Consider the following 19,411-nt stretch of genomic DNA (forward strand, 5'->3'; position numbering starts at 1 on the left):
ATTCAAGCAATGGCCGTTTCGGCGTGGTGTATCTTTCGTCTCCATATGCGCGAAGCAAATTACTCAGTCTACTAAAGGAGCGAAAATGGCAGCGCCATCCCGCACACCGTGTCCGCGGGTCGGGCGGGAAAACGCACATACCCTGGTGCGTCAACTGCTGATCTGGTGCGGAGGATGTGTCCGCCACCGGGCTACTAATGTCGGTGGGACATGAGAACTTGATGGTAAAACGACAAGAAAAATACAGCGCCTGACAGCGCCGGCATCCACATGTTCACTTCATCGACGAATTACCGACATATGTGAGTCTTGTTACGTGCATGCCCCGTTTATTCATGTTGTGCGTACTCATAGGTAAGTACAGGCCCCTCCATAAGGGTTTTCCTTGAAAAGCTGTGCACTAAATAGACGTTCACAGGAAAAAGTAGAGACGACAATCCAGAAGTGCAGCTTTCAACTTTAAAGTTGAAACTTGCGCTCCTGTCCCGTCGTCTCTACTATTTTTTTCCTGTGAACGACTATTTAGCGCACAGCTTTTCAAAAAAAAGATCATGTACCAACTAGCCCGTTAGAAAGTCTTACTTAATAAGAGTGGGCCAATGCTCATGGTATACTGTTTAAGCCATTATAAGTAGTGGACAACAATGGGGAATAAATTTTGCGCCCCCTCCCATATTTATTTATTTACTCCGCGTATACCCTCAGTGTCAGAGGCACTACATAGGGGAGTGGTTACATAAAGAATTACAAAAGCAACGCGCAGTGCAACAGAGTAATTGGTAGTACAGAAGTGGATTGTTCCTAGTTATACAATATTATCTAAAGGTTTCTTGATGTGCTAGTTAATATAGTATGTGGCAATACAGTATTAGAATTGGTAGTGCAAGATATACTTTACAATGATTTCCAACGCGGTCTTAAATTGCTGGTTATCAACACTGAAGCGGTTGATGTATTCTACTCGCTGTGCGTGAAATGAATGACTGGAACACAGAATTGGTTTTGCGTTATGGAATTCCGACTTTGTTATAAATGATCTAACTTTGACGAAATGTACAGGGGAGGGGAGATCAGTTCGCCGCGAAGGGAAGGATGATGAAATATCTTGTGGGGAAGTGAGTCTATAGGGACTTTACGGCGAGATGCTAAAGGTGGCAAGTAGGGGTGTGCGAATATCAAATTCTTCGAATACGAATCGAATACGAATACTTAGTTCCAAATATCGAATCGAATATCGAATAATCAAGGATAGACGCATTTAACCACTACAAAACCTTTTTTTGAGCACCCAAGAACATCACAGTTCAACTATCAGTGATGAAATGAGCACAAAAGGTGTGTGTGGCTGCACAAAAAGTATCAAAGTACCGAACATTGTTTTTAGAAGAGTGGAAATATCATAGAAGATGGCTGGTACACGGCATTGATCAAGGCTAGCTTATCATAAGCACAAAAACGCGTTGCTGGGATGAACATAAAGGATTGTCGTGAAGGAAAACCGGCTGCTCCACATGGTCAGGCAGAAATAGTTCTCTTCTGGCTGAAACGACTTCTCCAGCCACAGAAAATGCCCTCTCAATTGGCACTGAACTGGCTCGTATTGCGAGGTATTTTGTGCACAGCTCTGACTATACCAGCTTCGCAGGTATAGCCACAAAGAAGCTCACCAACGCAGTCAGCTACGGCATGGCCCTTGGAGGAAGGAATGCGCATTGCTCTGGGCGCCGCCTTGTTGTTATGTCTCTGTCAATAGGGCTTGCGGACCGAAATGAACGCCGGTGTTCACAATGAATATTCGGCTTGATACGAATATTCGCGTCGGGTCGAATATTCGAGACAACACGAATACTTGGATTTCGAATCGAATTCGAATACTAAAAATGTAATATTCGAATTATATTCGAAAATTTCGAATATTCGCACACCCGTAGTGGCAAGCTAAAATTTAATTTCATTGCAGAAATACTGGCAGTTCGGTTATAATTAAAAATAATAAAGCGAGCACAATTGCTTTGTACCATTTCTAATGAGTAATGACTCTTCGGCGGGACCATTGCCCCCTCTCTGCGCATTCCTGCGTGGGTACTGCTTATGGCTTCGAAACCAACCTGGTTATTGTAGCGAAAGCTACATTGACCACGTACTTGCGATTTGCTGTGGTGGTGCTCCGAGGAGACCGACCTTGAGCCGTTGCCTAGCAACCGCTGCAGCTTGCGGACGCCGCGCACCATCTGGCATGACGTCACACCGCGCGCCTCGCCGTGGAGCCGCCGTTTGGTATGGCGTCACACCGCTTGCCTCGTCATTGCGCTCGCCTTCGCTCGCTTCGCCAGCTGTGTCGCATGCCTGATAACATGTCGGATGATTGAAAGGGAGAGCTCGCGTGCGCCGCAACCACACTTGAGGCGGCAGTATGGACGGCGACGTAGCTTTCCCTACGTATATCCTGGCATAGCCGAGCTAAGCCATTGCCAATTTTTTGTCAACCAGTCTACGAGATGCGACAGCACAGTTGTGTTCGTTCGTTTGCCAAGTGGTGGCTATTCATGCCCTTCATGGTGTTGGTATTCGCGAAACACGAGAGCATATTTCTGGCCCCGTCTGGCCGAAACAAGTGAACGAAGTTGCAGTCGTTGCTTTAAGGACCAAATTATGAAGGAATTATATATATATATTGCCACCTAGCATTGCCAGGTGGCGCATAGCTGCTGACGACGACGAAGAAGGGCTCGCGCCGTGTGGAATCTGTCGCCCTTGCTGCCCCAGCTTGCGTGGCCTTGTCTGTCTTCGCACTTGTTATTAAAGCCCCCTTCGTCAACAAGTACGTTACAGTTTGGTGGAGGTGCTGAGTACCCGTGAGCCCATGCAAGAGACCCCTCCAGGCAGCCGTCGCGCCAGCCCTGTACCACTCGACACCCCGGTACACCGCTTCAGTCGGAGGATCCAGGGACTGCCTTCGGAGGTAGGACTAGTAGAGAGCGGCGCCATGGCGACAGCCGCTCCTTCTCCTCTGCAAACTGCCGCTGCCGCGCCATCTCACTACACCCTGCAGACTCCGCGGATTCCCAAGACGTTCCGTGGGGAACTTCTTGAGGATGTGGAGGACTGGCTCCTTCATTTTGAGCGCGTAGCTGCGTTTAACCAATGGGACCACGCAGCCAAACTCCGGAACGTTTACTTCAGCCTCGAGGATGGTGCTCGCACCTGGTTTGAGAACCGAGAGGACGTTTTAATCTCGTGGCATGAGTTCCGTCGTCGGCTGCTGGAGGCCTACACAAGCGCTGATCGTCGTGAACGAGCTGAGCGTGCACTACAATCTCGCATCCAGCTGCCGAACGAAAGTGTCCAGATGTACGTCGAGGACATGACGCGCCTTTTCAGAAGAGCTGACCCGGCCATGCCGGAAGACAAGAAACTCAGGCATTTGATGCGTGGCGTCAAAGAGCAGCTTTTCGCAGGCCTCGTGCGCAGCCCACCATCGACCGTTGCTGCATTCCTTACAGAGGCCACAACGATGGAAAAGGTGCTGCAACAACGTTCTGCGACCTACGACCGGCCCGTGCATGCTGCTGCTGTCACCGCATCGTTTGCTACCTCCGGGAGCCACCCTGACGATCTGCGTGAACTTATTCGCACCATCGTGCGTGAAGAGGTCCTGAAATTTTGCAGCCCTTCGCAGCCAGCGCTAGGTTCGATTTCTGCTCTTGTTCGCGAGGAAGTGCAACAGGCGTTCAGGGCTCCTGCTGTCGAAACACCTCCCCTACCAGGAGAATGCCACCGCCCCACCTATGCTGAAATTGCGAGGCGCCCGGCTGCGGTTTCGCCACCACCGTTTCCGGTAACGCCTCTTGAGCCGCGGTCCTCAGTGCCACCAGTGCAGTATTTCGACGATCGCCGAGCGCCCTTGCGGAAGGCCGATGTCTGGCGCACACCTGATAACCGGCCACTCTGCTTTCACTGCGGAGAACCAGGACATCTCTACCGTAACTGCTCTTATCGACGTCTCGGTCTGCAGGGCTTTCGAGCCGATTCCCCCAGACCCCGGTTTGGCCATCGGCCCCCTGCCATTGAAGATTTCCTAGCGGAACAGCGAATTTCAGCCCGCACGCCGCATCAGCCGCGCTCATCGTCTCCGAGGCGCTCTTCCCCGAACCTCCACAGCTCCTCGCGAGCGCCACAGGGTCGCTCGCCCAGCCCTCGTCGGGAAAACTGAGACCGGCGACCTTCGGGGGCGAGGTCGCTGGGAGTCGCTGCGCTGAAGACCTCCCGTCGCCGCCGCTACGTTCCGACCGTGAACAGATGGCACCGTCATCCGACCTAGACAGCCCCGTTTCTTTGGACATACCTGTTCTTCTCGACGGTCACAGAGTCAGTGCATTAGTGGACACCGGGGCCGACTATTCAATTATCAGTGATAAATTGGCGACTCTTCTGAAAAAAGTGCTTACTCCATGTTCTGTGGTGCATCTTCGTACAGCCGGTGGTCATCTCGTTACCCCAAAGGGCATTTGCACGGCTCGCGTTCAGATTCATGGATCTACGTTCGTCATCAGTTGTGTAGTTCTGTGCAATTGCTCCCGTGATCTCATTATCGGCATTGACTTTCTGCGGGAGTATGGTGCTGTGATCGACCTCCGCCACCGAATCATCAGCTTTTCGACCAGTCAAGCCACCCACCTCGCCGACTCTTGCCACCGCAGTGCCGCCCTTCGAGTTTCTGCTGACAGTGTCACGTTGCCGCCACGGAGCAGTGTTTTGGTTGAAGTCGCCTGCAACGACTTGCATGACGCAGAAGCAGTCGCCGAGGCTAACTGTTCACTCCTGCTTACTCAAGGCATCTGTGCCGCTCGCAGTCTACTAACGCTTCGTAGTGGCCGATCTGCGGTGCTGGTCACAAATTTTTCTAGTGAATACCGACATCTTTTTGCAGGAACCGCTATTGCTTCTGCCGAACCTTTTATCGATACTCCTGTTTGTTTTGCTTCCGCGGCAGCCGGCACTGACGAGCCCTCCCTTGAAAACGTCGACATAAACTGCCACCTGCCTCGGGAACAACGACTGGCTTTGGAGCTTCTGCTGAAGGAATACAAGCCGTGCTTCGCTTCTTCCTCGAAGGTTCGTCAAACACCCATCACGCAGCACCGCATCATCACCTATGACGACGCTCGCCCTATACGACAGCAGCCTTACCGTGTTTCTGCTAAAGAACGGGCAGTTATTCAAACCCAGGTTCAGGAAATGCTTGATGATGGCGTTGTTCAACCTTCCCAAAGCCCGTGGTCTTCGCCTGTCGTCCTCGTTCGGAAGAAGGACGGCACTCTCCGGTTTTGTGTCGACTATCGCAAACTGAACAGTGTGACCAAAAAGGACGTCTACCCGTTGCCGCGCATTGACGATTCGCTGGATAGATTACGGCGCGCTAAGTACTTCTCATCTATTGACTTGAAGAGCGGCTATTGGCAAATTGAAGTAGATGAACGGGACCGCGAAAAAACCGCTTTTGTGACTCTAGATGCCCTCTATGAATTCAAAGTGCTTCCTTTCGGTTTGTGCTCCGCCCCGGCTACGTTTCAAAGGATGATGGACACCGTCCTCACAGGCCTCAAATGGCAAAGCTGTCTTGTCTACTTGGACGACGTCGTCGTTTTTTCGGAAACGTTTGATCAACATATCCAGCGCCTGCGGGCTGTTCTCGACGCTCTCCGCTCGGCTGACCTTACCCTGAAGCCCCAGAAGTGTCATTTCGGTTACGAAGAGCTCAAATTTCTGGGTCACGTTGTGAGCGCTGAGGGAGTGCGGCCGGACCCCGAAAAGACTGCCGCCGTCGCGCGCTTTCCCGTTCCAACCGACAAGAAAGCTGTCCAGCGCTTCCTGGGTCTCTGTGCGTACTATCGGCGCTTTATTGCGGACTTTTCCACGATTGCCGAGCCGTTGACGCGTCTCACCAGGAATACCACCTCCTTTGTCTGGACCTCTGAGCAACAGACCGCTTTCTCTACGCTCCGCCAGCGCCTTCAAACATCTCCCGTTCTTGCGCACTTCGACGAAGATGCCGATACCGAGGTTCACACCGACGCCAGTAACATCGGTCTTGGAGCTGTCCTTGTTCAACACCAAGAGGGCCTTGAGAGGGTTATCGCCTATGCTAGCCGTACTCTCTCCTGCGCCGAGAGCAATTACTCCACGTCTGAAAAAGAATGTCTTGCGGTCGTGTGGGCCACCATGAAGTTTCGCCCTTATCTATACGGCCGCCCATTCAAAGTCGTAACCGATCACCACTGCCTATGCTGGCTGGCAAATTTGCGAGACCCATCTGGACGCCTGGCACGCTGGAGCTTACGGCTCCAGGAATTTGACATCACTATTGTCTACAAGTCCGGCCGCAGACACGAAGATGCCGACACACTGTCGCGTGCACCAGTTGATCCTGGCGACGCAGCGCCCGATGACGACAGCGGATTCCTTGGTACGCTCACCGCCTCCGACCTGCTGACCCGGCAGAGGGCGGACTCGGAACTTCGCCCTCTCATTGACGGCCTTGAAGGTAGCGATACGGCTATACCTCGCCACTTCTCTCGACGTCTTGGCTCCTTCTGTTTGCGGCAAGGCCTCTTGTACAAGAAGAACTCGAGAGGCAACGATAGACCTTACCTTCTGGTCATTCCAGCCGATCTCCGAGGTGACGTTCTTTTCGCCTGCCACGATGAGCCCACATCTGGCCACTTTGGTTTTTCACGTACGCTCGCCAGAGTGCGGAACATGTACTACTGGCCTGGACTTTCTGATGATGTCAAACGCTACGTTAAAAGCTGCCGAGAATGCCAGCGCCGGAAAACGCCACCACTTAAGCCGGCGGGTTTTCTCAAGCCCGTTACAGCCCCTCGCGCTCCGTTCGACCAGATCGGTATGGACCTCCTCGGCCCTTTCCCTTTGTCGCAGGCCGGCAATAAGTGGATCATAGTTGCTACCGACTATTTGACTCGCTACGCCGAGACCAAGGCGATCCCTCGTGGCACAGCTTCCGAAGTCGCGGAGTTTTTCATGCACAACATCGTCTTGCGACACGGCGCCCCATCGCACGTCATTACAGACAGGGGGACGGCGTTTACAGCGCAGCTAATCGACCACATCTTTCGGCTGAGCTGCACAACGCACCGCAAGACCACAGCCTACCATCCGCAGAGCAATGGCTTGACCGAAAGATTAAACAGGACCCTTTCGGACATGTTGTCCATGTACGTAGATGTCCAGCACAAAACTTGGGATGAGGTCCTGCCGTATGTCACCTTCGCCTATAACACCGCCCTGCAGGAAACTACGCGCTTTACACCGTTCCGCCTTGTGTACGGACGTGAAGTTCAGAGCATGCTTGATGCCATGCTTGCGTGCCCAGAGGATGACCAACTCGACCCAGACGCCCAACAATTTGCCCAACGTGCTGAAGAAGCCCGTCAGCTGGCCCGCGTGCACATCGGGCAACAGCAGAGCACCGACGCGCGCCGTTACAACCTTCGCCACCGACAGGTTGACTACAAACCCGGTGACCAAGTCTGGGTATGGACTCCTGTCCGTCGCCAAGGCTTGTGCGAGAAACTGCTCTGCCGCTATTTTGGCCCTTACAGAGTGATCCGGCGTGTGAGTGACGTAAACTATGAAGTGGTTCCGGACGGTGTTGCGCAACCCCGACGCCGACAGCCCAGCTCTGACATTGTGCACGTTGTACGGCTTAAACCGTACTATACTCGGTGACGCAGACGTGTTGATGTCTTGGAACGGTTCACTTGCGGAACTTTGCTCGTTTTTTGTTTATTTTTTTTGTTACGTCGACAGCGCTCTTTTTTCATAAGGGGGGGAATAATGCCACCTAGCATTGCCAGGTGGCGCATAGCTGCTGACGACGACGAAGAAGGGCTCGCGCCGTGTGGAATCTGTCGCCCTTGCTGCCCCAGCTTGCGTGGCCTTTTCTGTCTTCGCACTTGTTATTAAAGCCCCCTTCGTCAACAAGTACGTTACAATATATATATATATATATATATATATATATATATATATATATATAATGCTCGCATTGTATGCACACTGAGAAACTAAGCTGAAACATTTATTTTGCGCGGCGGAAATCTGAAAAATCTATGTGCTGCGAATTCGCGACAGTTGACATTTGGTCTATTTGGTGCTGCTAGTCCGATTTAAGTCAAATGCACAAATGTCGTACGTGCAGTTCCTTTCCTGGGGAGAGGTGCAGATATTTGTAGCAACGGAAATATTTCCAGTCATTGCAGTGTGGTCTGCTTTTCCGGTTAACAATGTGACACTTCCAGGAGGATCTTTTTCTCGCTTTCTGCAGCGCGATCATGTTCTCTAGGTACTTGACAATGCGACACTTTCGGGAGAACATTTTCTCGTCAATTTCACGTGTTCTTTTCTACTATCATGGGAAACTTGCTCTGCCGTTAGCTTTTTTCCACTGGGGGAGGAGGAACAAACTTTTGTAATATGACAAAGAGGGCAGGGATAGGGGTTAGGGATAAGGTTTAGACAGCGCGTCGGGTCAGGGCTGAGCAACGCAGTCTCCCACTGACTTTAGCTTGATATTTGAAAGCTGGGAGGTGGCTGGTCCTCTGGGCATTCGAATATATGATGTGATTGAGGTTTGCTTTAGGATGATTGCAGAGACCGCAGCCGGAATTGTATTCTGCGGGATACATCAGGGAGTAGATATAAGTATTTGGGAAAGTACCCGTTTGAAGTTGCCACCAGGCGACCTAGATGCTCTGCTTTGGTGAGGGATTTGTTCGGGGGTGGGTATTTGAGTCGATCGTTTCGATAGTGGAGGGTTATTTCGTGGAAGGTTACCAGGCGCTCCCTCCTAAACCAGGTACACCGGTCGCTCTGTGCCCGGCGGTTGAATCCTGGGGCACATTCATGAGCTGCCGTTGTTCTTTGGATGACAGTCTTCCCCGTTATTGCTGTTACCGATGTTCAACAACTGCCCAGTTTCTCGAACATATATTTAGTCACAGTCGTCGCTGTTGCGGTTTCCCGTGCAGTAGCTCTCGGTCAAATAGAGTGAAGAAGGAGGGAAGGTAGAAGCACACATTTATTTCTAGGGCCCGCCGCGGTGGCTCTGCGCGTTTATGGTGCCCGACTGCTCACCCGAAAGTCGAGGGTTCGAACCCGGCCGTGGCGGTGGCATTTCGATGGAGGCGAAATGCTAGAGGCCCGTGTACTGTGCGATGTCAGTGCACGTTAAAGAACGCCAGGTGGTCGAAATTTCCGGAGTCGTTCACTGCGACGTCCCTCCTAGCCTGGGCCTCTTTGGGACGTTAAACCCTCATAAAACCGTGAACCAAGCCATTTATTTCTATTCGCTTAACAATACTGCCGATCTAGTGGGAGATTATTGTAGGAAAGACGCGGGACAAACGCAAGTGGTACACAGAGAGAGCGACGGATGCCAGCGGGTGTGGCTGCGGGCACTTCTCTGCCGCGGATTGCATCATAACAAAACATATCGCTCAAGAGAAGATCACAAAGTGAACAAAGGAGGCGGAAACCTTAGGGTGTTTGCCAAAGTTTCGACAAGACGACTTTTCTTCGTATGGGCCTATCTTCATCATCTTGTCTTCGCCTAGACCAAGACCAGTCCTCTTGTCGAAACGTTGGCAAGCACCCCGAGTTTTTCCCCTCTCTTGTTCACTTTGTGATTATCAAGAACTTTCTTACCAACATCTCTCTACCATGCCCTGAATAGAAAAGTATATAACAGCTGTATCATACCGGTACGTACCGTAAGACGATGTAGAGATGGCGAAAAGGCTTGAACTTAAGGACAGCGCACTGAGCTATGGAAAGAAAAATGATAGGTGTAATGCCAAGAGACAAGAAGAGGGCTGAATTGGTCAAGGATCGAACACGGGTCAATGACATCCTAGTCGAAATCAAGAGGAAGAAATGGGCTTGGGCAGGGCATGTAATGCGAAGGCAAGGTAACCGACGGTCCTTAAAGGGTAACTGTGCCACTTTTTGAGAATTCCGCGATATTTAGGATTAAAATCTTTGTAGGCTGCAGGGAAAGCATGCCAAGTGTTTTTTCGCTAGCATATAAAATAGCGACGTAATCGATTATTGAATTTTAGGCTTCTCCTCAAAGTATCGGAGGAGTGCGGGGAAGATCGGTGTGACGTCATGGAAGGCAGTATTTCAAATTACAGCTCCCGTCAACCACACCCTGGCATACCTCTTTGGATGCTGCCAAACAACGATCAGCGGATTTTTTCTTCGGTGGCGTTGGTTTTTTTTCCTTCAAAGCAAGCGTTTATGCATTGTAAATGTACCGGTACCTTCCAAAAAACAGAGACGCCGACCAGTAAGACGAAAATTGAAATTGACGTTTCGGCGCCCTGAACGGGGGCCTTGTTCACCCTTGTTCTGGGCGCCGAAACGTCAATTTCAATTTTCATTTTACTGGTCGGCGTCTTTGTTTTTTGAAATGTATCCCCCCCGGCCAGACGGGATTCCGTCGCACTCTCGACTTACCTCGGTACCTTCGATGACGTCATCATGACCCCCCCCCCACCCCCCCCCCCCCTTGGTGCTATGCGCTGCGTAGAAGCTTGAAGACCGTCGCGATTTTAATCGGCGATTACTTCACCATTTCAAATGCTAGCCGAAAAGGACTTCGCATGCGTTACCTGCAAGTTTCACTCATTCAACCCGTTTAAGCTCGTCGATTGCTCGTCGTTTAAGTTCGTAAGTTGCCCTTTAAGGGTAACAGACTGGATTCCAAGGGAAGAGAAGCATAGCAGGGGGCGGCAGAAAGTTAGGTGGGCGGATGAGATTAAGAAATCTGCAGGGATAGGGTGGCCGCAGCTGGCACAGGACAGGGTCAATTGAAGGGATAAGGGAGAGGCCTTTGTTCTGCAGTGGGCGTAGTATGGCTGGTGATGAAGATAACATAACACAACATAACGTAACATGACATAACACATCATACATAACACAACATAGCGTAACATGACATAAAATATCATTACAAAACATAGCAGAACATAACACAACATAACGTAATATGTCATAACACATCATAACAGAGCAGATAGCTTAGCATAAAGGATAACATGACGTAACATATAACATAGCGTAACATAAGACAACGCACCACAACACAGCATAACGCAACGTTACGTAGCATAGCACTTTTTGGAAGTTTATTCCATTTCCTCCTGTCAGTACGGCGAAATCGTATGGAAGGCAGGCCTCAAATTCACATTACGTGGTTCTTTTCGGTGCAAATTAAGCACTACATGTTCGCCCATACGTCTCTATAGAAGTGTGATTTTACCGTAACGATAGCGCCTTCGAGAGGTACAGTTTGTCTTTCCTGACTTACTGGGGAATGGATGCATCAGAACAGAAGTTTGGGCTGGTTGGTGAATATATTCATGGTGAAAAATAGCGCAGGATGTGATACACAAGAGGAGGAAGACGCCACACGCAATGGTCACCGTGGCGACGGAGCAGCACGGACGACCGCGAGTGGCCGCTTGGAGCGGTCCGAGAGCACCCTGGCACCACCCACGCCCACTGCGCAGCTGCGGAGGGTGGCCTCCTGCCCCGGTTAGTTGCCTTTCTCCTTTTTACTCTGCACATTATTTGTGTTTTTTTAATGGAAGTAAAACTGTCGCCCTTCACTTTCTGTGGAGCAGATATGTGTAGCAGAAAGTATGCGCCCCCTGCTGAAGTAAATGACTGGCTCATTGTACATTACTATAGGACATGCCATAAGGCACAGCCAGGTATGTTTTGGGGCATCGGTGCGTGCCTCAAAGCGTCTGTTGCTCCTTGGTAAAAATTACTTGCATGAAAAGTGTGCCAAGTGTGTTGCGGCAGTAGTTTTTTTTTTTTTTTTTTAAGTGATCAGTTGCTGCTGGCGTACTATTGGCCCCGGAAGTTTGGAGCTTACGTAATACACCATACTGTCCCGGGTAGTGGAGCTTTTCTTCTTGCATGTTCTTCCCGCCGTGTTGACTGGGTCATGTCCCGTGTGCAGTATGCTTGCTTAGCTGTTGCAAAAGAACTAGTTCAGCAGCACTGATCTCATTCTCCTTTGTAATTTGTGGTTTCTTTTCGTTCTAGAAAACCAAAAAACACCAGAGAAGATGGCAGATCCTGTGCATGAAGTTTGTAATATATCTGTAAAAATAGCTGACCTTGGAAATGCCTGCTGGGTGGTAAGTTCCCAAGTTTTTCTTTTTGTAAACACATCCTAAAAAAACTTTTCCTGAAAAAGCCCAGAGGTGACTTTAAAAAATGTTTTTGTGACCATGGTAGCAAAACTGTGGACGTGGTGCTTCTCGGTCTGTGGAGGCGGGAAAATTAGCGGAGCAGTGCCTCAAATCTCACAACTACACTGTTTATCTAACAATATCATTGTCACATCATGCCCCTCGCCTCCCAACTTCATTAGTTTTCCTCTCTGAATGGGTGTAAATGGGATTAAACAGCCAGCTAGCTATTCCTTGCATGCCAAGAATACTAACTCTTTCCGGTTAAAACCGAATTTCACGAGCTCTGCGTATGATGGCTGTACTGCCTTCGGCATGTTGCTTGCGAATGCACGGTTTGGGACAAAGTCTAAAAGCAAAAAGCAAACCTGCCGCTGTGGGAACTGCGCTATACCCGCAGAACGAAGGGCCCGAAACGAGTAGATGGTGAAACGATAAGAACACACAAACAGCCGAAATAAGTGCTCCGTTGGCATTCGCCGTCGTAATTAGGCCTTGCTGAAATGTGTGTTGTGTGTTCTCTTGACATAAAGGAATGCAATAAGGGTACAATTGTCTTCCTGTCTATCAAAGAACTTGAGTTATAGGGTTTTGAAGTTGTCAGTTCAGAAATGTGAAGAAAAGTTTGTATTCCTGTTTTTGAAGTGGCACCTTCAGTACTCTATGACTCAAGTTCTGTGAGAGGCAGGATGATAATTTTTGTCCTAATTGCACTCCTTTATGTTAAGAGAACTCGTAACATGCATTTCAGCAAGTTTCCTGCCAAAAATATTCTTGAAAAGCTCTTCATGAAAAACTTGCGTTACATTTACGTAAGTGCTCAAGGAATTGTTTTACATGAAATTAAATGACATATTTAGAATCGTCACACAAATATACACATTCGCTGAAGATTTCATAATTGTGACTACATTAATGAAGTTTTGTTTTCGAGACCAGGCTCCCACGTTAAGGTGTGTGGGTTGTTTGTAACAGCAGTGGCCTTATGGCTGGTAAGCTGCTGACATCTGTTGGAGTGTGTCACACTCGTGTTTTTCTCTCCTGTCGCAGCATCACCACTTCACGGAGGACATACAGACGCGGCAGTATCGGTGCCTTGAGGTCCTGTTGGGTGCCGGCTATGGCACGCCGGCCGACATTTGGAGCACAGCCTGCATGGTATGCAATTTTCTTTCCACATCGTGCTGCATGTCCACGACAACCTTTTGCAATGAGTCAGTCGCAGCCCTTCTGGGACGCATAAGCGTTGAACTTGACTACTCGGTATGCAACCTAATGCTAGAGGAACAGTGCAGAATTAGACACAATGTTTGTGTTCTTAAATTAGTCTATTGATTGTACTTCTTATACAGTGCGATACAGTAAAGTTCCAATAATTGCAGCTTCCAGTTTATTTGAATTGGTGTTTCAGTGTGACCAAAATGTGCGTGTGCTTCAATGAGAGAAAATGCCTAGTAGCTTGGATGTAGAGCATAAATCAAAGTAATTGTGAAAACAATGATGAAAGGTAATTTGAGTTTGGTGTAGTTGCTGAATTGTTGTTTGCGCAGGCTTTTGAGCTGGCCACTGGTGACTACCTGTTCGAGCCACACTCGGGCGAGGACTACAGTCGGGACGAAGACCACCTCGCCCACATCATCGAACTCCTCGGGGACATCCCCAGGCACATTGCTTTTTCGGGCCGATACTCCAGGGAGTTCTTCAACAAGCGAGGTCAGTATAATACTCCCTTTTTTTTTTTTATGGCGTAAGCCTTACTTGCCACAATGAGCGAAAACCTGTGTGTGCGTGCATTAACACTCAATGGTATTCATAGAAGATGGTGTCCTCGTGCAACGTGGCAGGTGGCAGTTAATGATTGGCCGCGCAAGGTTGCTTGGGTTCGCACAAACCTGGATAGCGCAGACCTGGATAGCACAAGCGTGGATCACTCAAACCCGACTGGGGGCCATTGCAGGGCAGGGGCGCACCTCTTAACTGCTGCACCACGGTGCCAGAAGTGGTATGACTACACCCAGGTATCTATGAGTGCGAAGTTGAGAATGACCTCATGCAGATGGTCGCCACATCCGAATGCAGCCTGATGCGGCAGCTGCTGGTGTAGGGGGGTGTGGACCGCAGTAGGGTGACGACTGCCTTCACGAAGTTAGCCCACAGATCAGAAAGGGTGCGACGGCTGCATAGAGCCATGCAGAGGTAGAATGGCCGGCTGCGGGGCATCAGGTTACATAACACCGCTGCAAGCAGTGACTGCGTTGGCGGGTTTACGCCATCTCACACGTAAGCAGTCTTAAGTGTCTCTGCCGACTGTTTTTCCTGCTGCTGGGTTTGCCATCTTAGTAAAAGTAGGAAGACTTTTTTTTTTTTTTTTCTGGAGTTGCTTCTTACTATTTTGTCTAATGCTTGATGGGCAAAAGGGCATGTATATTTCACTGTGCTATTACAGTTTTAACTTTCACTTCACTGTAGGCAGCAGGGCGCACTAAAGGAAATCTGTCCCTGGTTGATTTGTTTTTGTTAACGAAGATTTGACTAGGGTGCCTCATTAAGTATCCACTTGCTGATTCTAAAGTGAACCACTTGCCTTGGCTGCCCAGTGGCTTTGGTGTTAGCTGCTGAGCCTATGGTTGCGGGATCGAATCCTGGCCATGGCAGCCACATTTGATGGAGGGTAAATGCAGAAACATCTGTGTGCTGGGCGATGTCAGTGCACGTTAATGAACAGCGGGCGATCGAAGTTAAGCCCTCCACTATGGCATGCCTCATTGCTGATGTGGTAGGAATACTCTCTGTGCAATAGAGAGGTTGTTTTGATGCTTTTTTTGTTTGGTCTGAAACTTTTTTTGGCGTTGGTGACACACAGGGGAACTGAGGCACATCAGCAACCTGAAGCCCTGGGGCCTCTACGAGGTGCTAACAGAGAAGTACGACTGGACCCCCTCTGAGGCGCAGGCGTTCGCAGACTTTCTCCTCCCTATGCTGGCCTATGACCCGGCACAGCGAGCCAAGGCTTCTGACTGCCTGCGCCACCCGTGGCTGGCAGCACAGCCCACCGCTGTGGGCTCGGAGAACAACACCCCCGTCACCCGTGTCTCCTCGCGAGACGAGCCCATGGCAGCTGTGCCGCGTCCCCCCACCCCCTCGTCCAACCAGTGTCGGCCCCCGTCGTCGTCGCCATCTTCGTCGTCCTCCTGAGAAGGCCCCTGTTCCTCCCGCTCGTTGTCAATGTGTTGTGGCGTGTTCCGAAAGAGGATCTGCTGCGCTTGGGGTGTAAGTGCGAGGCGGCGGCAGTCGCGAGCTGGGCTGCGGAGTGACGTCCCTCGGCGTGCGCCGCAACGTTTCCGGTAGAACAGGGCTTGGCAGGCGGGCGCGGCGGCACTGGTTTTCGTGATACGTGGCCGGAGGTTTTAGAGAGCACATCAGGCAGTTTGTAGCAGGTGTCGTGCTGCACATCTGCAAGCTTGTTAGGAAGCCTGGGCATCTCCCGTCGGCTCGCACACTCCGATTGGCCCAGATCTGCCCGGCCTGGGGCATGGATTTGTCAAATGCCTGGCTGGAAGTGCAAGATCCTTTGTTTCTGCAATTGGCGTCCTCTCTTGCTCCGTTATGTTCCAGCATCGCTTGGCTGCCTGTGGGTTTGGAAAATGAAATGGGGGACAAATTGGGCCAAGACTGTCGCCATTGTGACATGACTCGCGTATGACTGCTTGATCTTGAACCAGTGAAAATGGCCTGGCAGATGGACATGTTTCCCCCACATGCCACTTTTTGGCTGAAATTGCAGTAGGGGTGTGCATCTCTGCTGTTTTTTTTTCTTTATGCCACAAAAATTGTTGCAGGCACAGTGCGCCGATGTAAAAGTCACTGACTTTTCTGTAATTAAATGTAAATTTGTGCAACGAGTGACTTTTCTTCGTGCTCACATTGGGCTCTGATGGCTGTCCGTGGGGAAGTTTTCTAGCCTGCCGACTTTCCTTTGCATTTGTGTTGGGCAAATTGTTTAACTCTTATCAAACAAGTGTGCAAAAGTAAACAGTGGTTCCTCTCGGTTATGTGGTTGCACTTTATCATACACTCTCACAAAAAAAAAAAACTGCACTTTTCTCTTGCTGGAAAGATGTGTATAAGCTTGCTGGGCCGGTGGACATATCTTGAAGCCTAGTAGTTATCTTGAGGTATGTCAAGGCATATAGTTTGTGGCCCCCGAGGCTTTTGTACACAGATTTGAGGAATCGGGTCTTGCATTGTGCAAAGTACTGCCCATTTCGTATGTGTAAACTAAACAGTTTAGAAAGTGCTGCTGTGAAGTATACTGAATTTAGGACGAGTTGCACATTGCTGTGTTCCTCCTGACTGCAGCTGTTGGCAGTGGCTACTTGCTTTTCCAAAGGCGTGTGTGTGTATGCTTACATGTGTGCGTGCAGGAAAGTGCTTAGCGTTTAGCCCATGCTTGTCGTGTGGCAAAGTGGTAAGTGAATTGCGTTTTTTTTTTTTCTCTCTCTCTTGACGGGGTAAATTTTTACCTTACACCGAAAGAAAAGTTTAGTACAAGGCATTCAGTGTTTTTTTTTTGGTAGATTTTGAAGTATGTTGTAACGAATCGTGGCTGTAGTTTTCTTATTTTCTGTTTGTGCTTTTGTTTAAATTGGCAGTGTAGTTGTGTCGGTGTGCGTTTCGTTTAGCTGCGCTGCTTCACAATGGGCCGCTAGCCAGCTAAACGATTTACTCCAGCTGCAGTAGTCCTACTGGTCATGTTTCAGTTGCATTTATTTGTGGCCTGCTTATCAGCAGCTTGCCCATTTGAGAATGACTGTTGACCCCCCCCCAGCTCAAGAAATGAACTCAAAAGGCCATTTTGCCGCATGCCATCGAGGAAGGCCACCAGAGGAAAATATCAACGGTGCAGCGGTAAGACTTGCTAGAGGGTTGTCATGGGGGCCACTTCAGAGTGATGTCCGTCGGAAGTTGTGCCCAGGCAGCAGCTTGTGAATAGTGTGAAGTTGCGAAGCAAGGATCTGCGTCTCCTGGTGGCAGGAGCCTGTCGTAGAAGTGTTCTATTTTTGCGTCAAGTTTGGCCAGTCCTCCTCCGCGTGCTGCAGCACCATGGCCCCACCATTAGCAAGAGTGGATGCGGAGCGTAGTCGGCACCCCGATAGTTCGGACATTTCTTTCGTAGTTCGCATGCATTGTGTACCTTCTGGTGCGTCTGTGCACCCCTGTGAAATAAGCTGCGTGTTGCGAGGGCCCAGTGTGCATTTTTATTCCCAGAGGCGTTCTTGCTTTGGTATGACATGTATCAAGGTGTGTATGCTGTATGGTTGTGTAAAATCTGCCGAAAGAAGTTCACGGGTTGCACTTCTCTTTTTTTTCTTTTTTTTTTTCGAAAGTGCTTTTTAAGTTATGCTAATAAAACTCGCCAAAGAGTACAGTACGAGTGGTGGAAATGAATCGTGGTTTTGCAAACACCACTGCGGCACGTACTGTGTGCTGTTTGAAGTTCTAAATAAGCAGCATGCATGCATGGGGGTGTGCTAAAGTTCGCTTTTTGCTCATGCATGCCTGTCCCAGAGGAGAGCGCCGAGCTTCCTACTCAGTTTCACTGTTGTTACACGGTACTTCAAGCTGCACAAGTAGCAAACTAACTCAAAGTAATATCACTACGCTAGGCATTATCAAACCATGGCGCCTGTACGTTGTCACGACTCGATTTTTCAAGCTAGTTGGGCATTCAGTCACTCCCTCTCCACTTTGCGAACTACAGCATAACGTCGATATGTTTGCGGTTCGTATGCTGAAAATTCTGAGCAGGAAAAATGTCCCATAAGGTTGCATTGTTTTACTTACGGTTGAATTATTCCTGGATATATTCCTGGGCCGAGCCTGGAGGTATGTGACCAGCTGAAGCCCAACGGTTTTGAGCTGCCAGTCGGCTCCTCTGCAGTGCATAAGCACAGTGGGGTGATTCATCCAAAAAGACTGTCAAAGATAAAATTCTGGCTACTTCCGCTCCCCTTTCCATCTCTGGACTCTGTCACAAATTTTTTTTTTCATCGGGATGGAAGTCCGCAGGCACCAGAAAATCTCTTCCAATATTTACCGACAGGCACCTACTCTTTGCTAGGTTTCAACGTGGCATGAACCTAGCTATTTGAGTAAAAGGTCAGGTACCGAATGGTCCTATGATCATGTGGTCATACTACCATAGCTTGGGCCATACTTGGGCCATACCACCATGCAGTTAAGTTTGGTTTGATCTTGTGAGGCATTGAAGGTCACTCGATATGGTGCCTACTCTCAAATCGAATGTCAGGGTCAAAGATCAAGGTCAGGCACCCAGTGGTCATAATCGTATGATCACGTGGCCATACTACCATAGCTACCATCCACATCGAAATCAGAAGTTGTACCCCGAGGAGTAGAGAGAGCTCTCACTCTAAAAGATAGGTTGCCACCATTTTTGAAATGAATGGTGGTGTAGCAGCGATACCTGAATTTTGGTTTTTGGTTTTTTTGACTAGCTTGTAAAAGCACCAAACCATATTGGTACAGGCCAACATCAGTTTGTGCTCTCTGTCCCTTTAATGAAGCAAATATTGTGAAGGTAATTAAACTCTAGTCACAAGGCAGTTGTCACTTAAAGATTGAGTCTTGCAGTGTGTAATAGCTGAGCAAGTGTGTAGTTGGGTATGGGAGGGTATTTTCATGTGACGTGAGACTGGCTTGGGCACCGTATCGTGGGGACAGCACGGCAAGTGCGCAGTTGCCGTTGTCCACAAAATTGGGGACGATAGCACAGTCATTGCACCAGTACTGTACTATCCCGATCTTGGCTAGGGCCAGAGTGCCTGTCCTTGGTCCTAGCCGAGGTCAGTGCCCTCGGCAGCTGGGCTTGGCTCGCGTGGTATTGTGGCTAAACGGCGCTAGCAGTGAAGTGGTGCTGTTTTCTTCAAACTGCTTTTCAAGAAACATTTCCAGGCCAGCATTGGCACTGCACAAATGTGAGATTTTCCCTGATAAGCAAAACATTTGGCTACCGGCAGTATAGCGTAGCACATGCGCCATATGCAAGGGGCTGCTTTCAACCAGCAGCAGTATTAAGCAGCTGGGAAAATGTGACTGCTCGC

The 19,411-nt window shown here is 49.6% G+C and overlaps 1 protein-coding gene across 1 annotated transcript; it reads left to right on the forward strand.

Annotated features, from left to right (window-relative positions):
* Positions 1 to 255: 255 nt before the first annotated feature.
* LOC149358467 (SRSF protein kinase 3-like) lies at positions 256 to 17,713 on the forward strand. The gene is made up of 6 exons (XM_089570543.1): positions 256 to 302; positions 11,459 to 11,619; positions 12,139 to 12,233; positions 13,338 to 13,445; positions 13,838 to 14,000; positions 15,151 to 17,713. The coding sequence occupies exons 1-6, from the start codon at positions 271 to 273 to the stop codon at positions 15,480 to 15,482; spliced, it is 891 nt and encodes a 296-aa protein (XP_089426669.1). The 5' UTR covers positions 256 to 270; the 3' UTR covers positions 15,483 to 17,713.
* The last annotated feature ends 1,698 nt before the right edge of the window (positions 17,714 to 19,411 follow it).

This window comes from Amblyomma mixtum, chromosome 2 (genome assembly GCF_055824585.1).
Source record: "Amblyomma mixtum isolate Tamu chromosome 2, ASM5582458v1, whole genome shotgun sequence".
Lineage (NCBI taxonomy): Eukaryota > Metazoa > Arthropoda > Arachnida > Ixodida > Ixodidae > Amblyomma > Amblyomma mixtum.